The sequence below is a fragment of the Natrix helvetica genome (genome assembly GCF_964273705.1).
Source record: "Natrix helvetica genome assembly, chromosome: 1".
In the NCBI taxonomy this organism is placed as follows: Eukaryota; Metazoa; Chordata; class Lepidosauria; order Squamata; family Natricidae; genus Natrix; species Natrix helvetica.
The window spans coordinates 311,251,207-311,267,201 of record NC_138548.1 but is presented as its reverse complement, the minus strand read 5'-3'; the positions used below and the strand labels follow the sequence as shown (position 1 = coordinate 311,267,201).

Below are 15,995 nucleotides of genomic sequence, written 5' to 3'. Positions count from 1 at the left end.
GCTTCTCAATTTCTTCAGATGTTTGTTCCAAAAAGAATGATTACTTGTGCACTGCCACCAAATAATAACAACCTGCCAATTTGCTTATAACCTCACTAACACTATCACAAAAAGTTTTGATTTCATGTAAGGGAAGGATTATCTTCATGGCCAATTTCTGATGATTTGCTGTGACAGGTTTTCAAAATAATTGTGTGCCGTATAAAATACATTTGATTCAATTCCAAAACATCGTCCCAGAGTTGTTTTGGTTTTTTTAAAAAAAATGATTTTCAGGAATTCTCTTAATAGAAGAATTTTATATATTATCAGAAAAATTCTTTTGCTTTTAGCTTTATATATTAATAGCTTTCTACACGATCTGAAGGACTCTTCCCTCAGACAGTGGGTCAAAAGTACAGAAACTTCCAATCAAACACAAAATCTATCTGCAGCATTTAGTATCAGATCCCAAATGTCCTTCAGAAAAGCTCCATTTTCATCTCCTGCTGTAAGGAGACTAAAATTGAAGCCCAAAGCGCTTTCCAAAGGGGGTAATTGCAGAGAGTCTGCCTGACCACAGAGAAATAATACTTCTGAGCCTCAGCCCCTGGACCTCCCCCAAATGAGGCATGACTATAATTCTTCACATACTTTTTAGCTTTTCAAGACATCCTGTGGTATTTAATATAAGAACCTTGTGTTGTGTTTGCAGATATTCCTCCAACTTTAAATTAAGCAAATATCTACCACTTTTAAACCCTAATCATAACAATGAAAGAGTCAGTTGTGGGCTCACATAGTAGATTATGTAATTGGGATGTTTTAATTTCTCACTATCAGTTAGCTTCCTTTGATGACATTTCTAGGGGGAAAATTATAGTACCGTTCTCTGCCACTTCTACATTGCTGGAATTCCTGGGGAACAGAATAGATATGTCAGAACAGGAAAAACATAAAATGGTTTAAAGAGGCACAGAAAATGCTTCCTCTCTATATGAAGCCCAAGAGATGATAAAAGCCAATATTTTCCAGGAGTATTGCAGAAAGTACAATCTTACGCATCCCTGCAAGTAATTCTAGGAATGTAAGAAAGGATATTTGAAAACTGTCTGCCAGCAGCAATACTTAAAAAGTAGGAAAACTAGGATATTTTAAAAGAAATATGTTGTGCTTTTAAAATCAACCTTAAATCTTTTTTTTTTAATATGTATGAACCTTAAGTGGTCATCAAACGTTCAGCATCAAAATTAGAGTAAGGTTCTGGTGATGATTATTTAGTGGGAATTAAAGATGAATTTGAATGTAATAACTGCATTTATAATTAATTAATAAAATAAAACCTGGAATAGCATTATAAATAAGGTTCATTGCTTTGTAATTTTAGAAAGGAGGAGGCGTAAATTCAAGTCCCACCTTAGCTATGAAAGCCAGCTGGATGGCTTTGGGCCTGTCACTCTCTCTCTCAGCCCAATCCACCTCAAAGGGTTGTTGTTGTTGGGGGGGGAAGGAGAGAGGTGTGCTGGATATGTTTGTTGCCTTGAATTAATTGTAAGAATAAAGTTGGGATACAAGCAAACAACCAAGCAAACTAAAATAGACTTCACAACATTTGAAAGATCTGCTTTGGGGTGGGTTATTTTGTAATAATGAGTTACCTAGAGAAAATATTTTAATAACTACTATTACTACTACTACTACTACTACTACTACTACTACTACTACTACTACTTGAATGTAGCATGGATTGATTACAGGAAGGCATTTGACTCTCTGCCATATGATTGGATAATCACATGCCTAGAAATAACAGGAGTCAGTAGATATGGAATCTACTTGGCATATTCCAGTCATTCAATACACAGCTGGATTCAAGCTGAACTAAAGGCCATGGATAGGAAGAACACAGAAATAATGACAATGAATCATGCCCTTCATCCACACAGCAATGTTGACAGACTCTTCTTACCAAGAAACATGGGTGCACGTGGAATGTTGCAAGTATATCAGATGGTTGAAGAAGAAAAAAGAGCATTGGAAAAATATCCAGAGGAGGATAGTGAAGAAGATGTACTGAAACTAGTATACCAGGAAAGCCTCCTGAGTATTGGAGAGACCACACTGGCCTACAATAAAGACCAAATGAAGAACAGAAAGGAAACATGGGAAGAAAAAGCATTATATGGCCAATACATTAAAAAAAATAGCAGGAGAAGCAAATGATAACAAGACCCAGTAATGGCTAATAGCAGGAAAGTTGAAAAACGAGACAGAAGGGCTAATTCTGGCTGCACAAGACCAAGCCATAAGAACAAATGCACACAAAGCCAGAATTGAGAAGTCAGCAACAGATGGCAAGCCTATACCAAGATTGCACTATAAACAAGGGCAGGACAAAGTAGCAACAATGGTGCATTGGAAGATCTGCAAGAAACACCATTTGCAAGAACTGGTGGGACCACACAATAGAAAAGGAAAAGCTAAATTGTTCTGTGGTTTTAGACTTCAAACAGACACGCCCCTGCCACACAAGACTTAATAACTGTCTATAAGAATGACAAAAAAGTCTGGATAGAGGACTGGAGAAGATAACAGAATAAAACAACCTGCAAATAGAAATAGAACTGTGGCAAAATAAAGCAAAGGTAGTACCAATAGTAATAGGCAGCTTGACTTGGGTGCAATCCCGAAACAACTTGAACATCATTGGCATTGACAAATTCACCATCAATCAATTACAGGTAGCTTTACTGGAAACAATACCTCTAACACCATCAAACATTCACATCTGCCTATCCCAGGTGCTTGGAAAGGAGTCAATAGGTGGACAAAAATGCCAAATCCAGTGTGAACATCTGGCTGACTGTGCGACAAACCATAATAACAGGTAAAACCAAGATCTGTCTTCAGCAATTTTGGGTATGACATTTTTCATTTGGAGGGGAAAACAATATACTGGAAACAATCCATCTTATTTATTCCCCCTGAAAATATGATTATTTAGGGAACGTTCTCTCTTCATTTTCAGTACTAACAGATGGAATGCTTCTTCCATTGTGCCAAGTTGGCTGTATTCCTGCAGAAGTTTTTCTACATGTTTTTCCCGATCTTCTTCCACATCATTCCAGAAGGCTAAGGACCATTTTAAACACGAGCATCCATTTACAACGATTTAGGAAGGTACATACAACAACTGGAGTCACTTCCAACAAGAGGAATTAAGAATGGGCAGCATATAATTTACTTCTTTCTCCCTCTCTGCTGACACCCCACATTACCAATGTGTATGATTAAAGTAAGAAAAAGTGTCTTCATCTCATTCCAACCTCAAGCCTGTAGCATAGTTTAACAGTGCCAAAACAGATAGCCAGATGCTTAATTTACTGAGCTTCTCTCTAAGGTCATTTCTTTGAAAATTTTATGCAAACAGGACGGAGTAATTACAGGATGTTTCTCATCTACCTCTGGAATTACAACTATTACTGAGTAGCAGACAGCTATACAGAACAATGTTGCAAATGCTTCAGAGGTGGTATTCAGCAGGTTCTGACCAGTTCCGGAGAACCGATAGTAGAAATTTTGAGTAGTTCGGAGAACCAGTAAATATCACCTCTGACTGGCCCCACCCCCATCTATTCTCTGTCTCCCAGGTCCCAGCTGATCAGGAGGAAATGGGGATTTTGTATTAACCTTCCCCTGGAGTGCCACACCACGCCAACCAAGCCACGCCCACAGAACCGGTAATAAAAAATTTTGAATCCCACCATTGAAATGCTTGCAGAAAGCAGCAGAATTTGAAAGAATGAGACCCTCCTTGTCTGCTACTATTTTGCTACCTTACTATGCTTTCTTGATTTTCAAGCATTTCTACCATCTTTGGGACTAGCAATCAAACTTTTCCCCAGGTTTATTGGGCAATAATCACTCTTGGTTCATTGTAATCCTATATCTATGACTTACAAATACACAGCCCCCCCCCCCCTCTTCCTTGAACGACAAAGTATCTGTAGGTAAGAGAAGTTCAATTGGGTATTAATGATTACTAAGCCCAAATGTTTAGTGCTTCTGTTTCAAATGTGGCAGCCCTGACAACCATCCTTATTTAGAGTGGCAACCTGTAACAGGTACATCTTAACATGTTACTTGTTCAGTTCCAGGTCTGTTTGTTTTCCTTCCAAGCAGGCAGTGATGCTCAAAAGCATTCTAGCAGGAATATTTCATGTGCACAGAATAGTGCATAACCTATAATAAGGAAAGTCTGCCTACACTGTATTATTATGACTTTCCATTCAGCTCCACACCAAACTCATAAATCTATATATTGCATAGAAATAGAACATTAAAGACTTTCTCAAAGGAGAGTTTTGATGCAACTTCTGCATAATTTATTCCCCTGCTGAGATCATAGCAAGTAAATTCCAAATGTTAAAGGAAAGCAAAGTCTACTGGGCTTAAGTCAAATCTTGGCTCTGCCTTCCATGCCAGTCTGGATAGCAACCAACTTTTCTGAGATGAAGAAGGCAACAGACACTGCAAGCAAAGGGACTGTTGGAATTACACAGAGGAACAAATGACCAAACTTAGGAAAGAGGAGGCAAAAGGATTAACATGAAATTGAGAGGTGAACATTTCAAACTCCATTCAAACATTCAACAAATACTAGTTTCTGTATATACATTTCCATCTTACTTCCAAATATGTATTAGATACAGTACACACCAATGCTAAGTATTGCATGCAGCTGTAAAAGGGATAATTTAAATGAGGGATGGATGCACCCTGGTACTATGTTTAGCTATTGGCTGATGAGAGATGCCTGCTTACCTATCTGCCATATTTCTATGTTAATATGAAATGTGTGGCAGCAGGAGGACAGGCACACAATGACACCTGTTCCATGGCTTTACGACCCCAATAATTTATTCCACATGTTACTAGACTTTTAGCCCCTGGTCATAATGTGGAATGCTATTCGCCTTACATCAGCCGCTTGAACTAAAATGTTACTGTAAAAATCAATGAAGGAGATAAATAGAAGCCCAAAACACTGGAGAAAGCTGGAATTTTGTCCCTATATTCTTGCCATACATTAAGAATGATCTCGAACTATCTTGGCTAGCTCATCTCTATCCCTGCTGCATTTAAGGTAATGTATGTAAATCAGAGAAGTAGAAGCAATAATTCCACTACAGAATGTATGCTAGGGTACCCTAGCAGGCTACACACAGCATTAGAGATTGGAATGTATTTTGTCCCCTTTTATCTTTCTAATGCATGCACAGAACCACCAGGCAAATCTCGAGCAATTCATCCTTCAAAAGAGCACACTGGGAATAAGTCTGTAGTAATGGATTTTAAAATTGATTTAGTAAAGTAGTGCTTTGACTTTTAATTTAAAGTAGGAGGACAGAATAAAGGGATATAAGTAATTAAAGAATATAATATGATTCTCCAACATAAGGTGAGAGATTTAGTTCAGAGCAGAGAAAAGCTTTAATCAATGGTGATCTCTTATTTCATTTGGGGAAAAAAAAAGATTAGATACATTTTGGCTTCCATTCTGCCCAGGGACAGATTTAACTTACCTGTAAGGAAAAAGTATTCCAGGATGACTATCCACACATTGCATGAATGTGTAAAAAAAATAAAAATCCTCTGGCCAATCTCAAAAGTTTGCTTCATTCAAATCTTGTTTTCTATTTGCTATTTAAAAATCAGAGGATCTTCCTGACTATGAACTGGCACCACTGAAACCTTTGTGATCATACAACACTGCTAAGCCCTGATCAATGATGCAATTATGAAAGAGATCTCATAGTATGGTAACTACTGTGCTTCTACAGGCAACTTAGAACAGCACCATATACAAAACCATATTCGCCACTATTGCAAACCATGTACATAATCCAGGATTGAGCCTGAATTCAATGTAAAGTAGAGCAACATTTTTATTCGAACATAAATGAAAACCATAACAACTAAAGGCGTAAAGGCCCTGTCATTTCTACTGAGTTGGCCAGATGGGAGGCCGAGTGTTGGCTAAAGAAAGGAGTGTCTCCATTTTTGATACAGCCTTGACATATAAAGCTTCACAGAGATTATAGGCACTATATAATGTCTGATATAGTGAATTAACGGTCTCCACAATCCCCTTAAGCGCTGAAGATCTTCTTTTATTATCACTTCCTTGTTCCTCTTCCTGCAAAACCAAAACCTTAAAGGTACCTTTTCTCTTCCCCAAACCATTTAGTGACAATCTTTTTCAGCTCATTTCATACCAGCTGAGGAAAGCAAAACAAACAGAAACTTTCTCTAGACTATAATATGGATTTACATATTAAGGTCACCCAAATATTCCTTATGCTAGGAAAAATGCCTTTTCTTTCTTTAGGATAATAGTGAGCATACAAAGAAAGCAGAAAGCTACATATCAGGGGCCATATTTTCGAGGTCTACAATATCGTATTTTCCAGGTCCCCCCCCCCCTAAGCAACACATTTGTATCTCTTTCCAAGTTGCAGAACAATTCCTAAATCATCCAAGTTGGTGCTGCTTTATTTATACATACATTCAATTTCTACAGCCCCCCATCTCAGTTTATGACTTGTCTTACAATTCAAAATTTTAATTGGGCCATGGAAGCGGCGGCCGAGCACATGCACATGCACAGCTCCATTTGTGTGAGTGGTGTGTGTGTGTGTGTGTGTGTGTGTGTGTGTATGGGCATGTGTGCATACTCGCCCGCCACTCACTTGGAACCATCCCCTCTGTCCCCCTGGAAAGGTTGGGGAATGCTGCCTTAATATATATTCTATGGAGGTGAAAAGAAACATCTCCCCTACCTTGCTTTCCACCAGTGAGATGAGAATCTGCTCCATGATGCTATTGAGGGCTGGAACAGAAGTCTGAATATGCCCAATTACTACCCCTATGGCAACTCTGGAAAGCTCATAGCTGAGATTTGTGTTCCTGCGGATCAACTCAATCAACTCAGCCCCTATCGTCTTTGGCACGGTGGTTACTAGACCAGAGGATTCTTGCTCCACCTCCTCTGTATCGGCTGCCTTGTCGTCTTCCAGGCAAAGAGAATCAAAGTTCTCTACCCCTGCAGATGTGGCTGGTGTGGTCTTCTTTGCTTCTAAGGTCTTTTCGCCACCTGCATCAGGAACCTCCATTTGGGCAGGGGGTTGTGGAGCAGCCCTTTTGGTTTGGGGGGATTTGCTGGCACTCCCATGCTTTCTTTGCATTACAGGACTAATATCTAAGCTAGAGGATGCCATGGTGAGGGCCCCTCTGCTAGGAACAGGGGGAGGGGTGTTGTTGGGGCTGGGTGTAGCAGTAGGGAGACCTGACTCGGTTGAACCTGTGTACAAGGTATCCAGTGAAGTTGTGCTTTCAGTAGAGGCGCTAGAAACTGACCCAGAAATGATTCCAACTGCATCTGAAAGGAAACAATTGACACATCTTAGCAACAAAAACAAAGAAAAAAAGAGTGGCAAAAAAAAAACCTGCAAGAGAAGTGTTCATTAAGAATCTTATTGTGGAAGCTTTCAGAGTAGTTAAAATACTTTTCTTGGTTCATTTATCTCAAAGCAAAATTGTATTAACTGTCTCTTGAGTATTCCTGATAGCCAATCTTTTTGTAGTTAAGGGAGACATCTATTCTACCAAAAAGTGTTTTTGTGTTTTTATAGGAACGTATCCATGCAGGAGTGGAGTTTTTTTAGATAATACTTTTCATTCTATGCATGCAGATGTTGTTTTTGAGTAATGCATCATTTATTTGACATACAAAGAGAGAAAAGAAGCCTATTGCTAAAAAAAAAAAAACTTGATTCTTTATGCAACTGCTTTCATGGAGCACGGAAGAAAATAGTACACCGCTTGCCTAAAAGCAGAGGTTCACATCTGGCTGAAAACAATTGGCTCCTCTTCCTCACTCACATGACCTTAAGACTTGAAATCCACATTTTCCCTGGCACCTATGGCCCAGATGCTGATGACCCATTTAGTCCCAGGAGAGAGAAATTGTAACTCCAAATTCTTCAGCACTAGGGGATCAAGTACAGATGAGATGTCTTGTGAATGTAACTGAAACATAAACTCATGCTGACTTGTTGTATTGTTTTAATTGCATAGTCCAGTTAGCCAACCAGTGCATTTTCAACAAGAAAAGTGAACTTTGGCTACATCAATGATTGTTGCAAAGACTAACCACAGAATACATCTGGGAAGAGCTTCATAAAGATCTGGCTGTCAGTCCTTTGAGGTAGACCAGACAGGAAGCACAGCTGGACAAGCTAACTTTACTTTATCATAAAGTTACATTAATGGAATCCTGCAAGTGTGACCTTCCCTTGGCTGTGTCTCTTTGGAAGAGGAGTCAATATTCTCCTAAGGTCATTTCTGCTCACCATTAAACAGGAGGGAATGACATTTTCCAGGCTTCCCAGATCCTTCTCCATTATTACTGAGCCACAACTGTCAATACTACACCGAATCCATTCTTCTCTTTCCTTGAGCTCTAAATGTTTACATTTACATGGCCAGCATTGTTAAGGAATGGAATTAATTAGTGAGGACTTTTCCAGTGCATGGACAGTGTGCTTAATAAATCAAAAGTTAATGAATCAGACTTGTACAATCTATTTCTCTCAGCCAACTTGAAGAATATAGCTTTCTTATTTTATTTTGTAACAATAAATTGCCATACTTGCCAAACTCTAAGCAAGCAATACTTATATGTGAAAACAATCTAAATGCTGAACTGCCTTATTTAAGATTCTGTCTGTGTTTCCTGTGTTTTATTCCTTATCTTCCCATCCCACCAAACACTCAGTTCCTCTCAGCCCGTCTTTCATAGTTACGACAAGGGAGATTATTTGAGGCAGCAAAAAAGATAGTTTGTTTATCTGCAGAAGAAAAAAGAACATCCCTCTCCATTCAAATGCCAACGATACTGATTCTAACACTTGATTAACTCTGGATTCATTCTCATGTTCTCCTGCCTGCAACATAAATGTGCCCCTGTACAATACCTGTTTATATGACAAATCCTGAACACATTGTCTGAATCTCATCCTAAACCAAAGGCTGCTTTTATTTAGCTGATCCAACATTAGTGTGTTCCATCTTCCCCCAATTCAGTTTTTATTGTGAACATGATGCAGGACAGCTTGTCCATAAGGTGAATGATGTGGACAAGATCTACTCAGTTTCTATTATCTACTTTTGGCAGATGCGGGAATATCCCCTGCTCTCCAGATGTAGGCACTATACCAACGACGGCGAACCTTTTTTGGCTCGCGTGCCATAAGCGGAGGGAGCGCAGGGGGGGCGTGCGTGGGCGTGCCGCACCCATAATGCAATGTGTGACACACCCCAGCGCGCATGCATGCATGAAAGGCGCGGCCCCCCATTTCTTGCATGCTTTCTTTGCCCTCCCCAGGCTCCAGAGGCTTTATAGAGCCTGGGGAGGGCGGAAACAGCCTCCCTTGCCCCCACCCGGAGGCCCTCCAGAGCCTTCAGGAACTTCCCTAAAGCGGAGTGCAAAAAACCAGCCCTACGGACAAACAGGAATTTCAGAAACGGACTTCTGGTTTGCTCGTAGGGTCGTTTTTCATCCTCCAGAACCTTCAGGAGGCTTCCCTGAAGGCTCCGAAGGGCTGAAAACAGCTCTATGAGCAAACCGGAAGTGACTTCTGGTTTGTCCGTTGGGTTGTTTTTTGTCCTTCGGAGCCTTCAGGGAAGCCTCTGGAAGGCCCCTGAAGGCTCCGGAGGGATTAAACCCTCAGTTTCTGAAATTCCGGTTTGCCTGTAGGGCTGGGTTTTGCACTCCGGAGGCTTTAGGAAAATTCCTGAAGGCTTCGGAGGCCTCTGGGGTGGGGGTGGGGGAGGCTGTTTCCACCCTCCCCAGGCCCTATAAAGCCTCTGCAGCCTGGGGAGGGCGAAAAATGGCTTTAAAAAAGGCTGAACTCAGCTGGCCAACACGTACATGCGCACTGGCCTGCTGACAGGGCAACACCTCGTGTGCGCTGAAAAATGGCTCCGCTTGCCACCTGTGGCACATGTGCCATAGGTTCGCCATCCCGGCACTATTCTCTATGGCAGTAATGCCTAACCTTTTTGTCATCCTGTGCGCACGTGCATGTTTGCCCACACCCAAAATGCAATGCGTGCGCAACCACCACCACCACTACCCGCACTCCCCCTGCCCTCACACATGCGGCTTCTGCAGAAGAATCTGTTCAAGAACAAACTTACCAGTCTGTTCTGAAGCACATGCCAGATCTTACAGGTATCTAATATACATGGATTTAGCAAGCTTTTGAATAAGCACTCAGCATGTTTTTTTTTTAAAAAAGGGGTAGAACTCTGATCATGTACTTGTTAGGCCTGCAGCCATATTTTCTCGTGGATCTCAGGCCTGCCACACTTTCTATTATTCTACTATGCATTTTCTATTGTGGGAAAATGGGAAGGGGGATGGTACGGAGTTACCCTATTTTTCAGCGTATAAGACGCACTAGAGTATAAAATGCACTGGAATATAAGACGCACCAAGGTTTTGAAGAGGCAAATTAAAAAAACAAGTTTTTGCACTCTGCAAACCTCCCAAAAAGGCCTGCTTTTCGCTAAAATGGGCCCGTTTTTGGTCAAAAAAGGGCATGAATAGCCTTTAGGAGGCTTGTAGAGTGCTCCTGAGGGGTGGGGGTGGGCAAAAATGAGTAAAACCAGCCCATTTTTCATGAAAACAGGCTCATTTTCTGTCAAAAAAGGGCATGGATAGTATTTAGGAGGCTTATAGAGTGCTCCTGGGGGCTGGGGGGGGGCAAAATTGAGCAAAAAACGGCCCATTTTTGCTCACCTCTGCCCTCCCCAGCTCCCAGGAGCTCTCTGAAAGCCTCCTAAAAGCTATGAACAGCCATGTTGGTGAAGGGGCTGGATTTCGGGAGACAAAAAATGCTATATTCAGTGTATAAGATGCACCCAGATTTTCAGCCTCTTTTTGGAGGGAAAAGGGTGCGTCTTATACTCTGAAAAATATAGTAGATGATATGTAGCCATAACAAAATTCTTTCTAGAAAGCCAAGGTCATCCTTGGACTTGTGGGTGTGGGGGTAAGATCTTGAACTTCAACTGGGCGGGAAAACCGGGAAGCCTTCAGATTCAGGTATGAATTCCAGATGTGCCAACATGGCTCTCTTAATAAATTGGAACTTTGAGCAATACTTTGCCTTGGACTCTGATTTACTTTTGGATGCTATTTGGAACCCTGACAGTACTATTCCTGAACTTCACAAATCAATTTAAGCTGAAAACAGAGAAGGATTCTCCCACCAATGAGTGTATTGCAAGTGTTCCATTGATTCTGTCAAAAATGGGTTTCAAGTGGCAATCTACTATTTTCCCAACTGCGTCATTGAGAGAGAACAGGACTTGGTAAATCAGGGCAGCATAATTTATATACCAGCATGCTTTTCTGCCAGTACGTGGACTGAAGGGAAGCATTTTAACAAAGCCATATACAATGAGGCCTTTAGGGCACAAATGAATAGCAATCCCTGGAGATTTTCCTTGTCCCTTTCCTGGGCTCCCTGTCCACATAATTTTTATTTTTAATAAGAAGGAAATGTTAAATGGGAAATTGGCTTCTCCAAATCAAAATACCAGTCCCTAGCATCATCTTTATTCAAATTACCTCAGGATCTTTATAGTCTAATATAAACCCCCTCACCACCAGCCCCAAAATTAGCTGGGCATAGATTATGAGGAAGAAAAGATACAGGGAAAGAGGTGGCTGGAAGCAATTTACCTATTGGTAAAAGGATGTTTTACGAGTGTCCCTTTACACCAAGGCAACATTTTTCTAAATAGGAATTCTCTACCCCCAGTAGCCATTTGCAAGAGAGTCAGGCACATGTCCTCAAAACTCTAAATGTACCAAACAGTTCCAATTGACTGCCTATGCTCACCTAGACCACTCTTGTTTTTTGGTGCTTAAAGTATAGAGTAGAATAAAGTAAAGTATAAAGACGGCAGTTTCTGAGCTTCAGAAAACGGCCTTTTCATTTTCCCATCTATTTTAAAGAGAACACTGGAAATCTCTACCTGTAATCTGGTTTTCTGCATGGAAGGACTAAATAAATAAATAGTACTATGGAACATTCTCTTCCTACTTTGTTCAGTCCCAAAATACAGTGGTTAAACACAGACAATTTTGAATGATCTCTACCCAGAACAAAATAAGACACGGTTTTTCCAGGCATGGACCGAACCATGTATAGTATATTTGGCAGAGATGTCCCATGGTTGGAGATAGTGAGAGTGAAACATAAGGGAAGATTAGCAGAAGGAATGCCCAGGGAAGATTGGGTGGGTAGGGGGGTTGGGTATACAAGTAGTCCTCGACTTACAACCACAATTGAGCCCCAAAATTCGATTGCTTAGCAAGACTGTTGTTAAGTGAATTTTGCCCCATTTAATGACCTTTCTTGCCATAGTTGTTATGTGAATCAGTGCAGCTAAGTTAGTAACATGATTGCTAAGTGAATCTGGCTTCCCCATGGACTGTCAGAAGGTGACAAAAAGTGATCACATGACCCCTGCATACTTCAACTGTCATAAATATGAGTCAGTTGCCAAGTGTTTGAACTTTGATCACATAACAGCGGGGATGCTGCAACAGTCATGTGTGTGAAAAACAGTCATCAGTTGCTTTTTTCAGTGAAGCTGCAACTTTGACCAGTCACTAAATGAATGGTTGCAAGAATTCAGGGTGACAAAGGATAGGCAAGGGGAAGAAAGATGGTTGGCATGGGACTGCATAGGAACTGGGAGAAAGTGTATTACAGTGGTTCTCAACCTGTGGGGTCGGGACCCCTTTGGGGGCCGAACGACCCTTTCACAGGGGTCGCCTAAGACCGTCGGAAAACACATATTTTTGATGGTCTTAAGAACCGAGACACCAATTTTATGGTTGAGGGTTACCGCAACATGAGGAACTGTATTAAAGGGTCGTGGCATTGGGAAGGTTGAGAACCACTGGTGCATTAAGATCTAACACCTTTGTATCACTGTCCTTGCAAGATCGTTATGGACTCTGCCTTAACGGAAATCCAGAATAATCAAAACATTCCGAGTTTCAGTCCACTTGAACCATGACCTGACTAGAATGGTTTGGCCAAATTTGCAAGCTATTGTGTGTTCCTAACCCTGTACTTTTAATTTCATACAAGAATATGGATGATTCACCTCAGATGAAATCATACAAGCATCTGTACCAAGTTCCTCATCTGTGGTAGTTTGATGCTGTGGGCTTTTTTCCTATTGGCTTTCTCCTGTGTGCCAGAAGGCCACATTAATTGAAAGTTGGAACAGCAGCAGTTCCTTCTATCATTTATCTTTGAAGAGGAAATAGAAAAACGTGTTTTTAAAGACATTTCCTCTCAGAAACTTGCTCCTAGATATGCTGTGACCAGTTTTGGATGGTGAAAACAAATTTCAGGAGTGCATTATTAGGTTGTGCATGTAAATAGGAATTTCAATTTCCAGAAGAAAAGTTTAGATGTTTCAGCTGATGAGCAAATGTACAAAATAAAATGGAAGCTTCAGCCTGACAGCCTGAGTTTATTTGGAAACAGGTTGGACTAAATTCAAGAAAAAATATATATGCCTAAGTACATATTACTGATCAGACTGCAATTGAATTTAATTAGAACAATTGTAATTCCCAAAAAACTCCACTCTGCATGTGCTATTTTTGAAAAGTACAAATTTTAAGAACTGTGAACCCTTCGGCTGGAGTTCAGTAGCCTCTGAAGGACCACAGGTGGCCCATTTCTAATGAAGCTCCATTTCCTGCCAATTCACTAGTGTTTTCTTTTTCGTCCTCAAGAGCACAAAGAGCCGCTTACTGCCAAGCCAGTGAAGCTGATATTTAGCATTCTTTGATCCCCAATAGCACCAACTTGCAAGACAATTTCTTACTTTTAATGGGCGTAGTGGTCTGAACATTCTTGCGTTTCTCTGGTGGTGGAGGAATAAGAGGAGTGGCACGGCATGGCTGTGCAGAAATCTAGAAGAAAGCATTTTAGAACAATCCATGTCATCAGCGAGAGCAATGGTAATGTGTCAAAAACATTCATTTCTAGGCAGCAGCAGATTTGTCCTAATGGTGCTTTTTTCATTTCTTAAAGATGCCTCCAGAGGATAGCGTTAATAATCAGTCTCCTGTTTGAGCCTAGCAGAACCTCGGAATGTGTGTTGCCTCCCTCCCTCCTTTAAGACAGAAAAAGCTGCATGTTTAATTGCTATCTTCAGCAGAGCGCCAGATTCCTGTTGCACAGACCCGTCAAACACATGCACTCTCTATTGCTCTCAGCCCCTTTGCAGAGGCAGCAAGCTATGTGCACATTAGAGACACTGGGAGTGATCCATGCAACAAATTATCCTTGTGAAAGGATAAAGACAAAAGCCCGAGCCATGCAGGCTTCCTTCATGTTAATGCATCCAGAGGTTGTTTTTTTTTTTAAACTTAGACTAGGAAAAGCATCTCAGGGTAGGAAAGGGCCATTTACGATGGCATCATTCCTCGAAGAGGCTCGTGACAAGAAAAGCATCGAATGATGTGCAGGGTTTCCTCTAATGACTCCACTTCTCAAATCTTACACCTTTTCTGGAAGCAAAGAGGGTTAGGAATACTGACTGCAAGGCTTTCTCTCTTATTTGGAGGGAAGGGATGACAGCAAGATGGGCTGGATGTTTCCCTCTGGCACTATGCCAACATCTTAACACTTGAGTTCCTTTGTCTCAGGAGCAGTGAAACAACGTAATACGAACCCTTAACCCTACAATGATATACGTTCTTGTGTGAGTGTGCAGCACAGTCTGTTTCTCAGACAACATGTTGGGATGCATTTAACATCTCAGTCTGCTTAAGCTCACTCAGAAAGGGGGTCCTCGGGTTATGACGACTCATTCAACAACTGTTCAAACTTAATAAGAGTGCTGGATGAGGCAGACTTATGACTGGTCCTCAGAGTTCCAGCTGTGGCAGCACCTTTCCCCCCCCCCACCTCCCCCCATAATTGTAACCCAGGCAACAGCACTGCAGTGGTCACGTGATTGCGATTTCTGACATTCCCTGCCTGTTTCCCACAAGCGAAGTCAATGGAGAAAGCCAGCAGGAAGTTGGAAGCCACAGTCATGCAAGGTTTTTCCTTAAGAATCCATGCAGTCCTCTTTTAACAACTGCAACCAGGACTACTGGAACCGTTGTTGCTAAATGGCATGGACAAGTGATGCCCTGCCTGTGTTGCTTAGCGATGTCAAATCCAGGCCCACCTGATGTCATGACCCAAGGACTTACCTGCACATTTTTTTTGACACTGATAGGATTTTGCTATACACCTCTGCTGGGATAAAGGAGTAATTAAGATGACTTAACCCAAGTGGATCGATAGATCTCGATGCTTTTCTGAATGTAACTTCACAAATTTCCAGCTTGGCTTGTTATCAGTACTGATAAACCTGGCCAATTTGTGACATATGATGCTCGCCCAGATGGTTCCTAAATGCCCTCTTCCCTCCCTTCCATCACATGGCATCTTGGGTCACCAGACTGTTCAAATGGATGAAGCAGACTAATAGTAGGCTGGAGTATTGTTTCAGAGAATCTGGGTACAATGTGATTTTAACATGGATTTGCGTTCTCCTCAAGGCCTGCTTACAATCCTATTTTGTGGCAGTGGATGTAGCAGAGAGTGTTTTCTTCTTCTCTACCACTGTTGCATTTGCACTGAAGAGTTCTGTAAAAGCTTTTCAATGCTGCACAGTATTTCTTCCATTAAGATGTAGAGAGAAGGGAACCAGAACAGCTGAGAGCAAATTTCCATCATTTTTGTAGAAAAGACTGAATTTACCGCAGATTCTAGTATTGGGGCTGATTCTACTTCCTTTCAATATAGATTTTTTAAATTGCTTATACATCTTGATGATGTGGACAGAGAATGTGG

General features: G+C 41.2%; 1 protein-coding gene across 1 annotated transcript in view; it reads right to left on the bottom strand.

Moving 5' to 3' along the window:
• The window catches only part of NCKIPSD (NCK interacting protein with SH3 domain), a 113,437-nt gene that overhangs the window by 30,134 nt on the left and 67,308 nt on the right, over nucleotides 1–15,995 (bottom strand). Inside the window, exons 4-5 of the mRNA XM_081939876.1 lie at nucleotides 13,969–14,056; nucleotides 6,822–7,420 (exon numbers count right to left, since the gene is read on the bottom strand). Of these exons, the coding sequence (XP_081796002.1) occupies nucleotides 6,822–7,420; nucleotides 13,969–14,056 (687 nt within the window). The remainder of the gene's footprint in view (nucleotides 1–6,821; nucleotides 7,421–13,968; nucleotides 14,057–15,995) is intronic.